The sequence below is a fragment of the Pagrus pagrus genome (genome assembly GCF_965226575.1).
Source record: "Pagrus pagrus genome assembly, chromosome: 10".
In the NCBI taxonomy this organism is placed as follows: Eukaryota; Metazoa; Chordata; class Actinopteri; order Spariformes; family Sparidae; genus Pagrus; species Pagrus pagrus.
In genome coordinates, this window is record NC_140194.1 from 29,031,633 (window position 1) to 29,048,246 (window position 16,614).

The following is a 16,614-nucleotide window of genomic DNA, read 5'->3' on the forward strand; positions in this document are numbered from 1 at the left end:
TTATGCCTCACTTGAAGAAAATTGAAATTGAAAATGTGGAACATTTAGCAGGAGGGTTCCCATACAACCAATTACACACAATAAGCAGAACACAGCTTCCTGAGGCTGAGGAGTTATTTCCAGCATAAGTAAATAACAGGAGGTTTGATAAAAATGTATATGATTAATTAAGAGCCGTGTTTTTGATGCGAAGGTTCATCGAGCTTCACTAGAAAATGATGCATGCATGTATTGTTTAACCAATCGGCAGTGAGACTTCTTATGACTTTTTAGACTCACCAAATTATTCATGTTGAAATGACAAGGATGGAGACAAACAGCTGTGTGTGTGTGTGTGTGTGTGTGTGTGTGTGTGTGTGTGTGTGTGTGTGTGTGTGTGTGTGTGTGTGGTGTCCTGTGTGTATATTTAACCTCTGAACCTTTCTTGTGCATGTCTAAATGAGATGTGATTTGTGTGGGTGGGCTCACTGAAAAGAAGAAAAAAATAATAATAATTTCCATAAAATATCCAAGTAACAGCAGTTGTCTCTTATTCATGCTGTTGTCACACTTGGCCTGTGCCTCCCCACATCACACACTGTCTGAGGGTAAATATATTCAGAGTGGCAGCAAAGGTCTGGGCAGGAAACATTTCAAATGCTGCCTGCTCAAATTTATGGTTGGATGTCATTTAATGTGTTTTTTATTACATGCACTTGCATTTTCTTTCATACACACACATGCACCTTCAGCCAAGACACTGAAGGTAGATTATGAGATGTATTATGTATCAGCATGTACCGCAATTTATGTGACTGTGTCTTATTCATAGGCTTAAAGGGACAGTGTGTGTATATTAAATGTTAATGTGTAAATGTGAGTGATGGCTTCACTGGCTCTTAGTGGTTATGGTATTTTGCAAAGCTTATATGCTGAACATGTTATATATGTTTTTTTTTAATTCTATGGTAACATTGCTCTACTGAAGGACTCCACATTCAGTTATTTCTACTCATGGCTACACTTACATACAGTAAGTGTGATCTATCTGTGAATCTGTGATTCTTTTAGATTTGATTTGATTTAGTTTGGTTCAATTTGATGCAGCATATGGCCCCTTCTTAATAATAATAATAATAATGATAATAATGATAATAATAATAGTAATAATACTAATGATAATAATAATAATAGTAGTAAGTAAACATTTCCATCCAAAACATATGATGATCACAATATACATGATGCGTTCTCATAGACTAAACTACAGCAGTATATAATATAGTTTAAATCAGCTCGATCTTAACCATTAAAAGTAAAATGCCTTTTAGCCATTCAAACATCAGTAATGTATATCCAATTTATAATATAATATAATATAATATAATATAATATAACACAACATAAGATGGGGGCCATTGTTCTACATAATGAGTACTTTTACTTTTTATAGTTATGAATTTTTAATAGGCATAGGCCACTTGTGCTTCAAGTACTCTTTTAGTTTCAAGTCCTTAATAGCCATTTGTGCAGTACTTACGGCGAGGCAGTAATTAGCAATTGTTCTTAAGTCTTAGGTTCCCTCCAGCAATGCTTTAACAGATAGTATAAGACTATAGACCTTCAACCCAAGACTACTTAGTACTTATTACTTCATCATTACATGAGAATGCAGTACTCATTGGTAGGACCACACCGATCTTCCGAGTCAGCCTTCATTTTGATCTCAACTACACAAGTTTTGTGACCGCATCTTGCTCAGTTGTGACACTAGAAGAGACAGATGAACAAACACCTGGCAAAGTACTAAAACTGTTTCTGTGTTAGCTCTAGAGTGTTAGACTCCCAAGGTGAAAACAATATGAGCCAATGCTGGTGTGGCTGATAAAATCACACATAAAAATGAGAATCTAAGACATAAGACAACAAATAGAAAAGAAGTTAAATATAGGAAAGGAAAATAATATATGTATAATAAAATGTTGTTAAACTGTTGTTCCTTTTCCTGCGATGCTTTGTGTATTTTAAGTAAGATGTTTAATGCAGAATTGTAAGGGAGTATTTTATGTTGCAGTACTACTTTTACTGATGCAGAATGTACCTCTGTCTAAAATGCATCAAATAATTCAATATCTTAACATTTTGGTGAAAAGTGTAGCCTATACAGTAGCTGCATCTTTCTCTTGCCGATCGCTCTCTCAGTCCGGCTGCTCACACTTTGCGGAGCTGAGGAGACTGTGGCCTGCCATAATGCATTTGTGATCACTGTAATTTCTCAGAAAAAAAGCGGAAATCATCCACTGCCATACTAGACAGGAAAAGTTCATGCTGCATAAGGATTGGAAAGTTGCAACGTCCTGTTGTGCTCTGAAATTAGGCTGGATCGAAAAGTTAAAAGCTTTTGTTAAATGCCAAACACAACCGTCTGAGTGTAAAAGATGGAGGAAATGGTTAAACAATGTATTTGTATTTGCTCTCCATGCTTTGAATAACCTTTTCTAAGTGCCTTTTATATAGGAGTTTTATCAAGTCAATTAATTTGCTCTATACTTCTCATCAAGATGTCCTTTGATGCAAAAGCTATTTTAGACATTTCTGTTTGTTATAATGATGCATTTTTCTAGACTTTGCACTTTGTTCAGCTCCTGTTTAAAGTCAGGGTGTCACAGAGCCCCAATATTTCTCTCTATATCTTTGTTTTCTTACATTTTTGTACCTAAGATCTGTTGTCATTGGTTGCATTTTCTTACCATCTCTTTTACCCTCTGACTGCTGAAGAGAGAACAATTTAAAGTTTTTCAAGTAACTCCATTTTGGGCTAGGGTGAAAGCATGCAGTTAAGAGCAAAATGTTTGCGTGTTTCACCTGGAAAAGGGATGTGAACAAGTGCAGGAAGAAAAGACTGTCCACTTTGGACTGTAAAAAGCAGAGAAGGATGAAAAAATGATCATAAATAAACCCTCTCTCCATCTTTTCTCTACTTCATGGACGGATGCTAAAAGCTGAGGCGAGGGTCCTGTGTAGTGAGCAGTTTACCTTGTATTTATTAGAAAATAACAGAAGAACAACTGGAGGATAGTACATCTCTATGCTGAATTACTCCTGTGTTGGTTATTGTCGTAGCACAGAAACACCTGGACGTATACACACATGCGCACACATGCACATGCACACATACACGCAGAGACACACATCCACATCCACATCTTGAAGCACAGGTTTAATCAGGCATAGTTGAAATGGAAAATGCCATTAGACTTTAAAGTGGATAATTTCACATCCTTCCATCCATTCATTTCTTCATTTTTCTTTTCAAACCGGCCTTTTATGCCCACTACATGTGCTTTTATGGAAAATTACAACATTTAAGCCAGACTCTTTGGTCAGGGATAATTACACAAAGATCCATTAGCAGTCTTCCAAGACAAATGTACGATGAACATTTTTCTTTTTTCTTTTTCTAATGCTAATCTCAATCTGTAAGAACATGCCTCGTAAGAAAAGGGACAATTATGATTTAATTATCTGTCATTATGGGGAGCAAAACGCAGGTCACCTCGGGTTCAATTATGCTACATGCTTTTATAAACAAATCAATTAAATCAACTAGGCTAAACAAACAAGACAGTTGTACACACTCTAGGTACAGTGGCCAAAGGTCTGTCTTTTTTTACCTTGCCATTTTAGTGAAAGCAATTATAATCATGTTCAAAGCTTTCTGCTCCTCACCTACTGCTCAGTAAATTGACACTTTCGGAAAAATCAGCAGGTGGATGTTGGGCTCATGAGAAGCAACTATAAGGGTTACCTTAAAATAAAGACCACCTGCAATTATCTACTTACAATTGTATTCAGTCAAATTTTGCATTGAGGTGCTCAGAAATATATTGGTAATGCATTAGTTTGGTGTATTAGTTGTACTACCTTTTGGGGTATTAGCATGTAGGTTATAAAGAAATACATAGGTTAAAGAAATGTTTACATTTTAAAAAAATAAAAACACAATGACCAATTTCAAATAGAATTGATCAATTCATTAATCCGTGTAATCACCAAAGTGTTGTGTTACTGTGCTGTAACCATTATGTATAACAGTCCTGTTGAAAGATCGGTCCTTGGGCCATTATTATCTTAATGATTTATGTAACGTTTCAAACAAACTGTCAAAGGTATTATTTGCTGGTGATACAACTGTTTTTATTCACACAAAGACTCACTAAAGCATTAAATCAAGAACTCATTAAAGCAACATTATGTAGAAATTGGCATTTTGTGCTATTTGGAGTGCAACACCACTGTCATAAATACAAATCCCAGGTCTGTAACAATTTATCAGACATAATGTAGGTGCCAACTACAAACAACACTCATTATGTCATAACAATGTTACGTGTTGAAAACATGACTGTATGTAACGCTGTGATCCTCCCCTCTCACTGAAGTTACATAGTGCAGAGACAAGTGACAGAGACACCATTCACCCTGTTATAAGATACTGTACCATCAACATGATTCTGAAGCTGTTAATTTAAGGTAGAAAAATGTTACATTACGTGTTTAAGACTCATCTATGAATATATACCCACATTTGTTTTTAAGATCAGGCATCATCACTGTTCATCAAGTCAACCAGCTACAGGTTGTTGTTTTTCTGTACACAGCTCTTTGAACAGGATCCTCCTTCCACTATTCTTTCATGAACAGTATTTCTACTATCACCAATTTCATAATTAGGTTCAGTGACATTGAATGCTTTCTCATTTTTTAAATTTAGCTCCTGCACAATTTAGAGAACAGCTTGTTTATTAAGTTATGGAAAAGAAATATTTCTGAGTTTGAAAATATAAATACATTGTTAATATTAAAATTCTGAGTTTGAATTTCTTCTCCAAAACTACATAGTGCCCCTTTAAGAAAGCTGTTAAAGGATTGGTTTTATCTCTGCATTGTTGTCAGTATGGATTATCTTTGTAAACCATTCACTAATTCTAATTTATTTAATTGAATTTTAATTTGTGCACATATATGTATGTTTTCTAGTGTGTGGAATCTTTTTCTGTGTTCCTTTCTTTTTTTCATCTGCTTCATTTATTGCTCTCTTTCTTCTTTGTTAATGTAATCTTTTCACTGAAGGTGCCAAGATCAATCCCCTCTGGGATTTTTTTTGCACCTCTCGATCACATCTTTTGTTGCTCATGTGTATTTTGAATGGTATATGTGTAAACCACCACCATGTGTATGTGCAAGTTTTTTTAATAAAAGGATAAACATTAAAATAAAACATGTTCGGCTCAGTCATGACTAGCCTTGCACATCACTGTGGGTTGTCTTCATGACTATCACAAATCTATTTGATACAACAACAAAAAAAAAAAAACAGTTTGCAATACCATTTTACACCTGAGGAGGACGTGGTGGCGCTGTTTAAAACAGCTCTGAGCTACACTTCGGTCGGCTGTCTTCCTCCTCTTCTTCTGCGGTTCCTTCACGGCTCACTCACAACAAACACAGCGGCCGTTTCACCTAAATGCTCCAGGCAGTCGCACGCTTGAATAAATGTGAGACATTACAGTTACTTTTACACTTTGTGAAATGAATGAAGCTTGACGTTTCCCACTAACGTGTGGTGCAAGCTAGTAGCCGGTAGCTAACTGTTAAGTCAAACTTAACTGCTCTTGCTAACACAACCAGCTGAACTCGGAGGACCCAGAAAGATTGCCAATAGCGGGCTGGTCTGCTTTTTAAACCAACAAGTGAGTAACACCTTACAGTGTTAAATATCTAGTGATGTACGTGAATTAAATGGTGGCTGTTCTTTTTAGCGAGCTCTGTCTTAAACCAGAGACATGCAGTGGGCTCAGACAGCGAACAGCAGGAGAAAGCCCTCCTGTCCCTGCTGCTGTAGAGCCATGATTTACATGTGTATTGTGTTTTTGTGATACTTTATCTCCACAAGTAACTACCTGAAAGGGCAAAGTATTGTGAAAATGGCTCTCTAATTGATCTGATAATGTCAGCGAGGTTATCTCAGCATGGTCTAAACATTTCTCACAGAGCACCTGCCATGTAAACCGAGGATGTGAAGTTATAAAGACATCTACATCTTCCAGGCTGAGGAGTTAATGTTAGCTGAGGCTGCTGTTTCGTTGCATTCTGGGAAAAGTCTGATAAAGTATTTTCGAAGCTTGACCAATACCAGGGACTGGAAGTTTACTCTGTTTGCAATGTTTCCTGATTAAAATCAATGACGGACTGGTCACAGACCAATACACGTTGTTACTTTAGTTGATTTATTGATTTTTGATGTAGCTTGTCTCTTTTAACAGTGCAGATCAATCAGGTATTTTACTCTTCCATGTCTATATGTATTATTTGTTTTATTTTACATAGGAAGCACACAATTTGTGGTTCTTCTGTGTCATAATTGTATAATCCTCACAAATTCTAGTCCCAGTTCACTGGCCCAGTAACTATATATTGTACTATACATTCATGAAACAACAGGGGGAGGACCCGACGCTACAATATTGTTTGACCTTTTATTTGCTGGGATCCCTTGTTCTGTTGTGAGGGATAAAAAAAAAATGAGCACATTGTGTCACAGTGACATGTGTTCGTTCATGTCTAGCACTGCTAACAAAGTGTACAACTGTTAATTTGTGCATGTGAGAAGTAACTCTAGTAACTGGTATGGTACAGTTATGATGGTTTCAGTTAAAGTAGGCCTTAGTAAATGTAGACTTTAGGCTCCCATGCATTCAGTTGGCCCCCTATTGTCTGCCATGCTTTTTCTCACTCTTTCATCCCAGCAGCTCTGTTTCCTTTTTTAAATATTGTATACTTTACTTCCTTGTGAGCGTCCATTAGTCGCTGTCGCTCATTGTGTGTAAAGGATGCCACACACATCTTTCTGTTGGAGCATTTTTCTGTCATCTTGCATTTCTGAATTCTACTGTACTTATCATTTACATGGCAAATAACATATATTCTAAGTTACTTTATCTGACCAGCTGCCAAGAAACTTAGTGACATGAAAAAAGCATCTCCTCACATTTGTGTTCTGTTGTTTTACTTGAAAACTGAACACTCTTATTCTCTCTCACTTTCTCTAGAAAACACAGGTAACATGACTGTATTTGTGATGTAGTCGTGTCACCATACTGGCCGCCAGTCTAACTACCTTTTGAGGAGGGGTTTGAGATCTTTATCTGATCGCAGCGATGGATGAGGACACCCCAACCCTGAAGCCCAGACGGATTCAGAATCAAAATGTGGTTCATCGTCTTGAGAGGCGCAGGATCTGTTCGGGGCGACCCGGAGCTCACTGGTACAGAGTACGCTGCTTCCACCAAAACCTTTTCCCCAACTTCACTGTGGTCAACGTGGAGAAGCCCCCCTGCTTCCTGAGGAAGTTCTCACCCGACGGACGTTGCTTTATCGCCTTCTCTTCTGACCAGACTTCTCTGGAGGTAAGAAGATAGAAACTGAACTGTTAATCATATTTCCAATCTAAACCTCTTGTTTGTCCCAGACTGAAACACACTTTATCCGTCTAATTACCCACTTTACCCTAGACAACGAGATTTGAAAAAGACTGTCTTCTAATCCCAATGTTCCTCCCGCAGATATATGAATACCAAGGCTGCCAAGCGGCTCAGGACCTGCTGAGAGGCCAAGAGGGAGAAACTCTTCTAACAGCCAATGACCAGCGTTCCCTCAACATCAGAGGCCGCCTGTTTGAGCGCTTCTTCTCCTTGCTCCACGTCACTAATGTGGCCTCAAACGGAGAACATCTCAACCGGGAATGCAGCCTCTTCACAGATGACTGCCGCTATGTCATCGTAGGGTCGGCTGTGTACGTCCCCGAGGAGCCGCCGCCTTACTTCTTTGAGGTAACAATGTCATCAAACTTGTTAAAAAAACGCAAAAGCTACTAATTCACTACAAATTAACATCAGTAGTTTTGCTCAGACTCCCCCTTTCATCCATGTTTCATCTCCCACCAGGTGTATCGGAACAACGAATCTGTGACTCCCAATCCCCGGTCTCCTCTAGAGGACTACTCGCTACACATTATTGACCTCCACACTGGCAGGCTGTGTGACACCAGGTCTTTTAAATGTGACAAGATCATCCTGTCCCATAACCAGGGCCTCTACCTCTACAGGAACATCCTGGCTGTGCTGTCGGTCCAGCAGCAAACTATACATGTGTTTCAGGTGAGCTGATTCACCATTTCACATTTTTTAATGAAAATGACACTACTGGTGACACACTAGATCTATTGTTAAAGAAGGGGTTTTCCTATTATCATTGAAAGGCAAAACACGTATAATTTGGTTGTGGACGTTAGCGACCCAATTGCCAGAATAAATATTGGCAATGAATGTTTCCGCAAACCACAGATATGTTGAAACTATACAGTTCTTTATGTTCTAACTTTACCTTCCTTTGTTATGTTGTGACAATGTTGTGCTTATGCTCTGGTTAGGTTTAGGCACAAAAAACACTTGTTTAGCTTAAGGAAAAGGTCATGTTTTGGCTTAAAATACCAAGTTTTGTCACCACAAACAAAAATTGTCCTGCCATCTTGTTAAAAGTATTCACTGGTGTCATGCTAACAAATGTCAAGACACGGTCTCGAACAGACGTCTCCAGCTTTGCGGCCATCTCGCTCAGCTTTAACTTCACCGCCATGCCCCCCACCCCTGGACATAAAAGCCTCAGTTCATAAACATGTAATGTGAGATTGATTCGAAACGTATTGTAGAAATGTTGATTATGGTACGAATGACATGTACAAATTTGAACAGAACTCTGCTTTGCAGTAATGTAAAATGCCAACATTTTATCCTGGCAACTGGGCTGGACATTTGACATAAAGATTTTACTTTGTTGATGGCAGTGCAGCAACAGTTTTGCTGCACTGCCATCAACAAAGTAAAAATCTGATCTTTGCTCAGATGTGAAAGCTAACTTACCTGTGACTTTCAATTTTACACCTAATAGAGTTTAAAAAATGTCCATATCTTGATATATGTACCAGAAAATTCATCACATCATACAAAATTACCTGTTTAACTCTATCTAATTTGGGGACCTACTGCTACTGAAAGAACAGATTTAAACACAGTGTGTCATTAATTAAAATTCCCTCATCTCTCGTTTTTCCTCGCACTGTTCCAGGTCACTCCAGAGGGAACGTTTCTAGATGTAAGAACTATTGGACGGTTCTGTTATGAGGACGACCTCCTGACCCTTTCAGCAGTTTACACTGAGGCTCAGGCTGAGAGTCAGCCGGGGTTCCCTCGCCTGTATACAGACAAAACCATCAATTCACTCAAGCACAGGCTGCTGGTTTACCTGTGGAGGAGGGCTGAGCAGGATGGCAGTGCCACTGCCAAGAGGAGGTACAGAACAATACTCTAATGCTCTGTTGACTTTTCTTTTCATTGTACTCTAACCTAAAAATGTTCTCATTAAACCGTTGTTATCTTATTTTCTGAAGGGTAGACCGATTATCAGCCCTGTCCGATTATAGGGGCCGATATTGAGTATATTATCAGTATCTGTGATTTTTCTGTCGGATTGCTGATAAAATAAGTTAAATTTAAAATGCTACTATGACGCAGCATCCTCTCACACTGCCACAACAATATCTGATTGGTAACACGTCGCAATTAATAGTCTATTAACAGTAAAAAATGATGTGAATCTGTAAAGTAACGAGTACATTTATCAAAGAAATGTAGTGGAGAAGAAGTATGTGTGTACAAACACCTGTATGTAATATATATATTGAAAAGTTCAAATTGGTGAGTTGAATATGTACGTGACTGGTTTTAAGAGAAATGGAGATAGATCACATTTATTTAAATAGAAATTTATATTTTAAAATTAATTATTTGTTTTGAGTGCAGTCCTTAAAAATGAAAAAAAAATAGTGCTTGAAAAAAAACTTGTCCTGCTAACAGGTCCTTGAGTGTTTGTGAGTCAGCAGTTATAGATGAAAAGGAAAAATGCAAAGCAGAAAAGGGAGACTGAAAAACTCCAGAGTGCCTCTCTCCAAAGTAGATGATCTGTTGAGTGTTCGATGGTGGTTATCTCGTCTTTGGAACTTAACTGCCATGAAACTATCAAAAAAAGTGAACTATGATTTGTGCTTCGCTCCCTTGGATTTCTCGTCTCCACTTTCTCTCTCATTTAATCCCTAGCTTTCTCAGTTGCTAATGCTTTCGCCCCCTTTGCACAACTATTTCTTTTTATCTCCATTTTTTTCCCCTACAAATACATGCAAGCTGACAACAAAGCCTAACTATGTTTTTAACTATGTGATTAAACGTGAAGAAGTCTGTGGTGCCTCATAGGGTTCTTGAGTGAGTTCCATCCTACATGTGACCGCTGTATACTATAAACAAAGCAAAACAAGTATACGGTCAAGTACTAGTGTGTTGTAGTGACTGTTATGTCATTACGATGCATTAATGTCAAATATTATGTTTCATGAGATGGTTTTGAAAGTATGGTAAAAAAAAACTGAAAAAAACCCCAAAATATTAACAATCAGATTACTATGTATTGCTCGATAAATTGCTTATCTATACAAAAACAAATAGTGAACAGTGGGTGTGTCTGACCAACCGTCTAAAGTCTAAAAGATGTTCACTTTACAAAGACATAAACCAGGAGAGCAGCATCATCATATTGCAGAGGTTAAAAGGCAGTTAAAATGTGTCATCTTAGCGTAATAAATGACACACTGATTGTTATTATTCTGTCGACTCATCAGTTAATTAGCCAGTTGCTTCAGAACTTGTGTATTGTGTATGTAATTCAGAAAACAAGACTAATTGGAAACCCAGTGTAGTATATATTTTTTGACCATGTTTTAAAAAAATGACCTTTGTTTTGCTCTGTAGGCACGTTTTTGATGAATGGTAGTTGTAAGTGCTAAACTCACTGAACACATTGCATTTCCTGTGACCAGCCATCTTCAAAGTAAAATGCAACTTGCAGTTCTACCAAAGGTTGTTGGGTTTGCATTCGCAGTAAATTAACACAGCACTCTACACAGCACACCTACTGTGTAGGGTAACCAGTGTTGTGGCGAGTTGGTGGGAAAATCTCAACACTATGGCAATCCTACTGTAATTGCAATTCTTCCTTGGCATTCAGTAGGGCTGCACAAAATCTCCATTCTCGTTCTACTTGATCTTAGTTCTGCGTTTGATACCGTTGACCACAAAATCTTACTGGAAAGGCTTGACAGGTGGGTTGGCTTGTCTGGTCCAGCTCTAAATTGGTTCAGAACCTACCTTCATGATAGGCAGTTTTACGTCTCCATTGGTGAATTCAACTCCAACGCTATGACCATTACATGTGGGGTACCCCAAGGGTCAATTCTTGGACCACTGCTGTTCAATCTCTACATGCTTCCACTCTCACATGTCATACGCAAACATAATCTTAGTTACCATAATTATGCAGAGGATGCAGACTTTACATTTCACTACACCCAGATGACCTATCACCCATAATATCCCTCACTCAGTGTATCAAAGACATTAATCAATGGATGTCAGAAAATTTTTTACAACTAAACAAAGACAAAACAGAAATACTCATCTTTGGTGCACAGGCTCAGAGACAGAAAATAGCAGCACATCTCAACTCTCTCTCTCTTGACAGCAAAACTGAAGCAAGGAATCTGGGTGTAATCATCGACAGCAATCTAAATTTCAGAAGTCATATCAACCACATTACAAGATCATCTTTCTATCATCTCAAAAATATTTCCAAATTGAGGGGCTTTCTGTCAAAATCACGCATTTATAACAAGTAGACTAGATTACTGTAATGGTTTATTCACTGGACTCCCAAAATCAAGTATTCAGAGGTTACAACTAATTCAAAATGCAGCTGCACGTATTTTCACTGGTACCAAGAAATATCAACACATCACACCTGTTCTTAAATCTTTGCACTTGTGACCTGTTAGTACAAGAATTGATTTCAAAATACTACTCCTGGTTTACAAAGCACTACATGGCCTTGCACCTCAGTACATCACAGACATGCTCATCACCTACACCCCAACAAGAACACTTCGGTCAACAAGCAGTGGCAACTTACTCATTCCTCGCACCAGATCCAAAGAAGGGGAGGCAGCTTTTAGTGTATATGCCCCACGAAAATGGAACACCTTGCCTGACACAGTTAGACATGCCACATCAGTAGCCATCTTTAAAAATAGATTAAAAACATATCTTTTCTTAACAGCATTCTGTTGAACTGTGTGTGTATGTGTGTGTGTGCATGGGTCCATATGTGATTGTGTGAGTGGGTGCGCATGTGTGAGTCTAAGTGTGTATGTGCTGAAAATGACATATATGATTGTTTACTTGCACTAGCACTCTTCTTGTTTTCTATTCGATTTCTAATTGATTTTTATAGAACTATGTATACCTGTTGTGAAGCACATTGAGTCTGCCTTGTGCATGAAATGCGCTTTATAAATAAAGCTGAATTGAATTGAATATGGTTAAAAAAGATCATATTGTGATGTGATACACGATTAATAGGAATGATCATTTCTGCATCACAGTTTTCATTTTTGCTGGAAAAACTATAAAAATCCTGATGATGTGACATTTGTTGGGGTCTATACCAAACAAACATGCTTTCTTACATCTTGAGAACAAGATTTGTAGGTCAGGGCATCTCTGCAGCACTGCACTACTTCATTATAATGCTGTTACCTTTATCAAAAAGTTGCAGCTTGGTGTAATTTTGATATTGCACTTGGCCATACTGACATTTTGATAATATTTCGATTAATTGTGCAGCCCCAGCATTGAGGAGCTTTATCGCAGAGCATGAAACTATGTTTGGTCTTTTGCGGTAACACTTGTTGACTTCTTGCTTCTTCACAGATTGTTTTGTTTGCACACCCCTTGACATTTCAGAAAATACTGTAATGAGCATGTTGAGCATGAACGCCTCTGTACAAGTTAATAGTCTGTTAAGCACCACTTCCGTGTTGTACTGATGTTAAGATATTATTTTAGCGATCACTTCAGTTCACCCACACTTGTTTTTGTCATCAGATTCTTCCAGTTTTTCGATCAGCTGAGGAGGTTAAGGATGTGGAAGATGCAGCTGTTAGATGAGCATCACCTCTTCATTAAATACACCAGCGAAGATGTGGTCACACTCAGAGTCACCGACCCCTCACAGGTAGAAACAACACACACACACACTCAGAGTCACCGACCCCTCACGGGTAGAAACAACACACACACACACACACACACACACACACACACACACACACACATTCCTCTCCATGTTCTCTCGGTTGCTCTCCCCTGCCTCTCTTGTGTCTTTTGTTGTTTGTGCTGCATAGCAGGGATTCCTCTTTCAGGTCTCCAAGGACACGTTTCTCCTTCAGATTCTCTTCAGTCCTGTTACTCTTTCTTGGCAACAACAAATAGATCTAATTAATGTAAACATCTTTTATTTACATGAGGTGTCGACTCTCTAGCTTTCTTGTCTCTGTTTTTGTCTCACCAATGAAGACCAAAAAAAAAAAATCTTATATTCATTGTGAATACAGGTGGAAGCTAAAGCCTGGAATGCTTATCTCACTATAATAAACATCTCATTGACTGCCCTTGGTTTATCACTCTGGAAGGCCAGTGTGGATTGTGTCATGGTTTGAAATAACAAAATACCTTTTAAGAAAGTGGATACAACAGAATCTTTAGTCTGCACTTCTTTTCTCCAAACCTTCACCCCCTGCTCCTCTTTATCTGACAGCCGTCGTTCTTCGTTGTGTACAACATGGTGTCTACAGAGGTGCTGGCCGTCTTTGAGAACACCTCCGACCAGCTTCTGGAGCTGTTTGAAAATTTCTGCGACCTCTTCAGAAACGCCACGCTGCACAGCCAGGCCGTCCAGTTCCCCTGTTCGGCTTCATCCAACAACTACGCACGGCAGGTCCAGAGAAGGTACAGCGGAGAAGAATTGAAATACCAAATATCTTTCTGCCAACATTGAAAATATTTCATTTTGGACATAATTGTGCTGGCCAGCTGCTGGGTTGAGAGGTCTTTTCTGACTGAAATAAAAAAAAAACTGCACCTGATGTCGTGCAGCCAAATGTCAGCGAGGATTTAAAGACGGTGGGAGGAAGGGAACCAGATCAGCAGCAATTGCCTGGAGGAGAAGGAAGGAGTTTTAGGACTTAATCTGGATATAGAGAGAGACATTAAGACAGTCAGCATGGCTGGTGGAGCTGTGATTGAATTTGCCGTTTGTCTCGCCAGCATAGGAGACAAAATCCTCTGTGGAAGGTGAAGAGTGACCAGACAGAGGGGGAGGGTACAGGAAGGAGGAGAAGATAAAGGATAGTTAGAGCAGGGAAAAAGAGCTTATAATAGGATTTTAGAGTAGTGAAAATTGATATGTGGAAGAAGGAGAGGAGAAATTGAAAGCTGATGAGCTAATTCGGCAAACAGGATTTATACCACTTAACAACTGGCTAGCATTAGCCCAGTTCAAAGGGTTTTAGACAGCCACAAACCCAGTATAGTGAAAGAGGGGGGTCTGCAGTAGCAAACAGGTCGAGATGAAAAACTAAAAATATGGATGGAGAGTGTTTGTTGAAAAGGAAGGAGGAGGGAATGTGAGACCACACAATCACAGCTGAGTGTTGGTAGTTTAGCAAGACTTGGGAGTATAATTTAGCCAGGCATGTTTGGAAAATAGGGGCTTAGAATAAACAAAAAAGTATTTCCTCACCGAACTCAGACTTTTATGACATCTCATGCAGGCTTTGAGCTGTTATTCTCCAAAACAAAACAACTACAGTGGAAACAAGGCTGTTCACTGCTTTCTGGACCTCAAACCAAAATAAGAGGAAAAACACTTGAGGATCATAGAGGCACTTCTGTGGGAGTTTAGCCTCAGTGCCAAAAGAGACTAATGAAGATTAGTGTTGCTGTTTAATGTTATCCCGCTGATATCTGTCCGTCTGCGCTTCAGATTCAAAGACACCATAGTGAATGCCAAATACGGCGGGCACACCGAGGCGGTGCGTCGGCTGCTGGGTCAGCTGCCCATCAGCGCCCAGTCCTACAGCAGCAGTCCATACCTCGACCTCTCCCTCTTCAGTTATGATGACAAGTGGGTGTCGGTGATGGAGAGACCAAAGACCTGCGGAGACCACCCCATCAGGTACGCACTCTATCGGGCTGAATTTGCATTCTGTCAAATGATGTCATAGAATTACATTATCAATAGGTGACATTCATAGTTTTGTAGCATTTCACTACTCAGTTTCTGGAAGGAGTCAATACCAACACGTATCCCTATTATACAGGATTAGAAGCCTTTAGAAACGGTCTGGACTGAATGAAGAATTTAATGGCACTACATGTTATCCCTCCCTCTCTCTCACACCAGGTTTTATGCACGGGACTCCGGCCTGCTGAAGTTTAAGATCCAGGCAGGCCTGCTGGGACGGCCGGTGAATCACGCAGTGCGACGCCTGGTTGCTTTCACTTTCCACCCCTTCGAACCGTTTGCCATCTCTGTCCAGCGCACCAACGCAGAGTATGTGGTCAACTTCCACATGAGGCATGTCTGCGCCTGACGAGTGTGTGTATATGTGCGACAGTCTAAACTCAGAGTCTGCAGACGCACACTTGGAATCAAATTGCAGGACCGTTGGGCTTCTGTTAGCAGTTACTGTCGACAATACAACAAACGTGTCCTCCATCAGGAGGCACAAAACTGCTTGTTCTGTTAGTCGCCCTCTCCTCCTCCAGAGAAATCAGCAGTCCTCTTTCTTCATTCTCTTCCTGATGGAAACCACTGTTCCTCTCCTCTTGCCCCCTCCATCACACAGTGGTCACTCCACTTCCGCCCCCTCCTCCCCCTCCGCAAGAAGGCAGCAATTCTGCCTTTTTCCTTTCGTCTGCACCGCTTCACCTCCTCGTTCCCCCTTCCTCGGCAGAACAAAGAGGGAGCAGTAGGGAGGAGAGGCTGGAATAAGTGTAAATGGAGATGTAGAGAGAGTGATTGATGTGCGACGGAGGTGGGAGCCGCAGGTAGCCGGAGCTCTTAGAAGAAGGAACCAGAGGTGTTTTCTTTTTCCTGCTATGCAGTGAAAGCTGCACATTCATATCAGAATTGCTTATCCTGTTGATTCAAGAGGTAATTTTATAATATATTGTTTTACACTTTTCTTTTTTTTTCTTCTTCTTTTTTTTTTTTTTTTTACATATTACCGCTTGTATATATTTTATGCCAATAAAATTGTCTAAATTTTGCTGTTTATTTTTTGCTGTACTTTGAATTTGAGGTTATGTAGTTACTGTAGCTTTAGACAGCAACTATGGTTCGATTGTATTGTACGCTATCTTATTTTTATATGAGAGTACTTGAGTAGTGGACAGGGATTGGCGTGGTGTGACGAGAAGCCTGAATTTAGTATTGTTTCTGCTTCTCCTCCAAATATTGACCTGTGTGTATATTCTCCTTAATGCTTTGAGCATTTGAGTAGCAAAAAAACTGCAGACATCGTTCTTCTGGATGCAGCTGTGTTTAATCGTATAACACATTCAGTATTTT

At 39.4% G+C, this 16,614-nt stretch overlaps 1 protein-coding gene across 2 annotated transcripts; it reads left to right on the top strand.

Moving 5' to 3' along the window:
* Positions 1–5,451: 5,451 nt before the first annotated feature.
* On the top strand, positions 5,452–16,312 carry det1 (DET1 partner of COP1 E3 ubiquitin ligase). Of its 2 annotated transcripts, none has more exons than XM_084363311.1 (9): positions 5,452–5,537; positions 7,092–7,448; positions 7,605–7,871; positions 7,986–8,198; positions 9,166–9,389; positions 13,086–13,215; positions 13,798–13,988; positions 15,025–15,216; positions 15,445–16,312. In XM_084363311.1, exons 2-9 carry the CDS (start codon positions 7,200–7,202, stop codon positions 15,632–15,634), a joined length of 1,656 nt encoding a protein of 551 aa, XP_084219437.1. In that variant the 5' UTR covers positions 5,452–5,537; positions 7,092–7,199; the 3' UTR covers positions 15,635–16,312. The 2 variants fall into 2 exon arrangements, with proteins under 2 accessions (XP_084219437.1, XP_084219436.1); XM_084363310.1 differs by having other exon boundaries at positions 5,458–5,732.
* Positions 16,313–16,614: the final 302 nt, after the last annotated feature.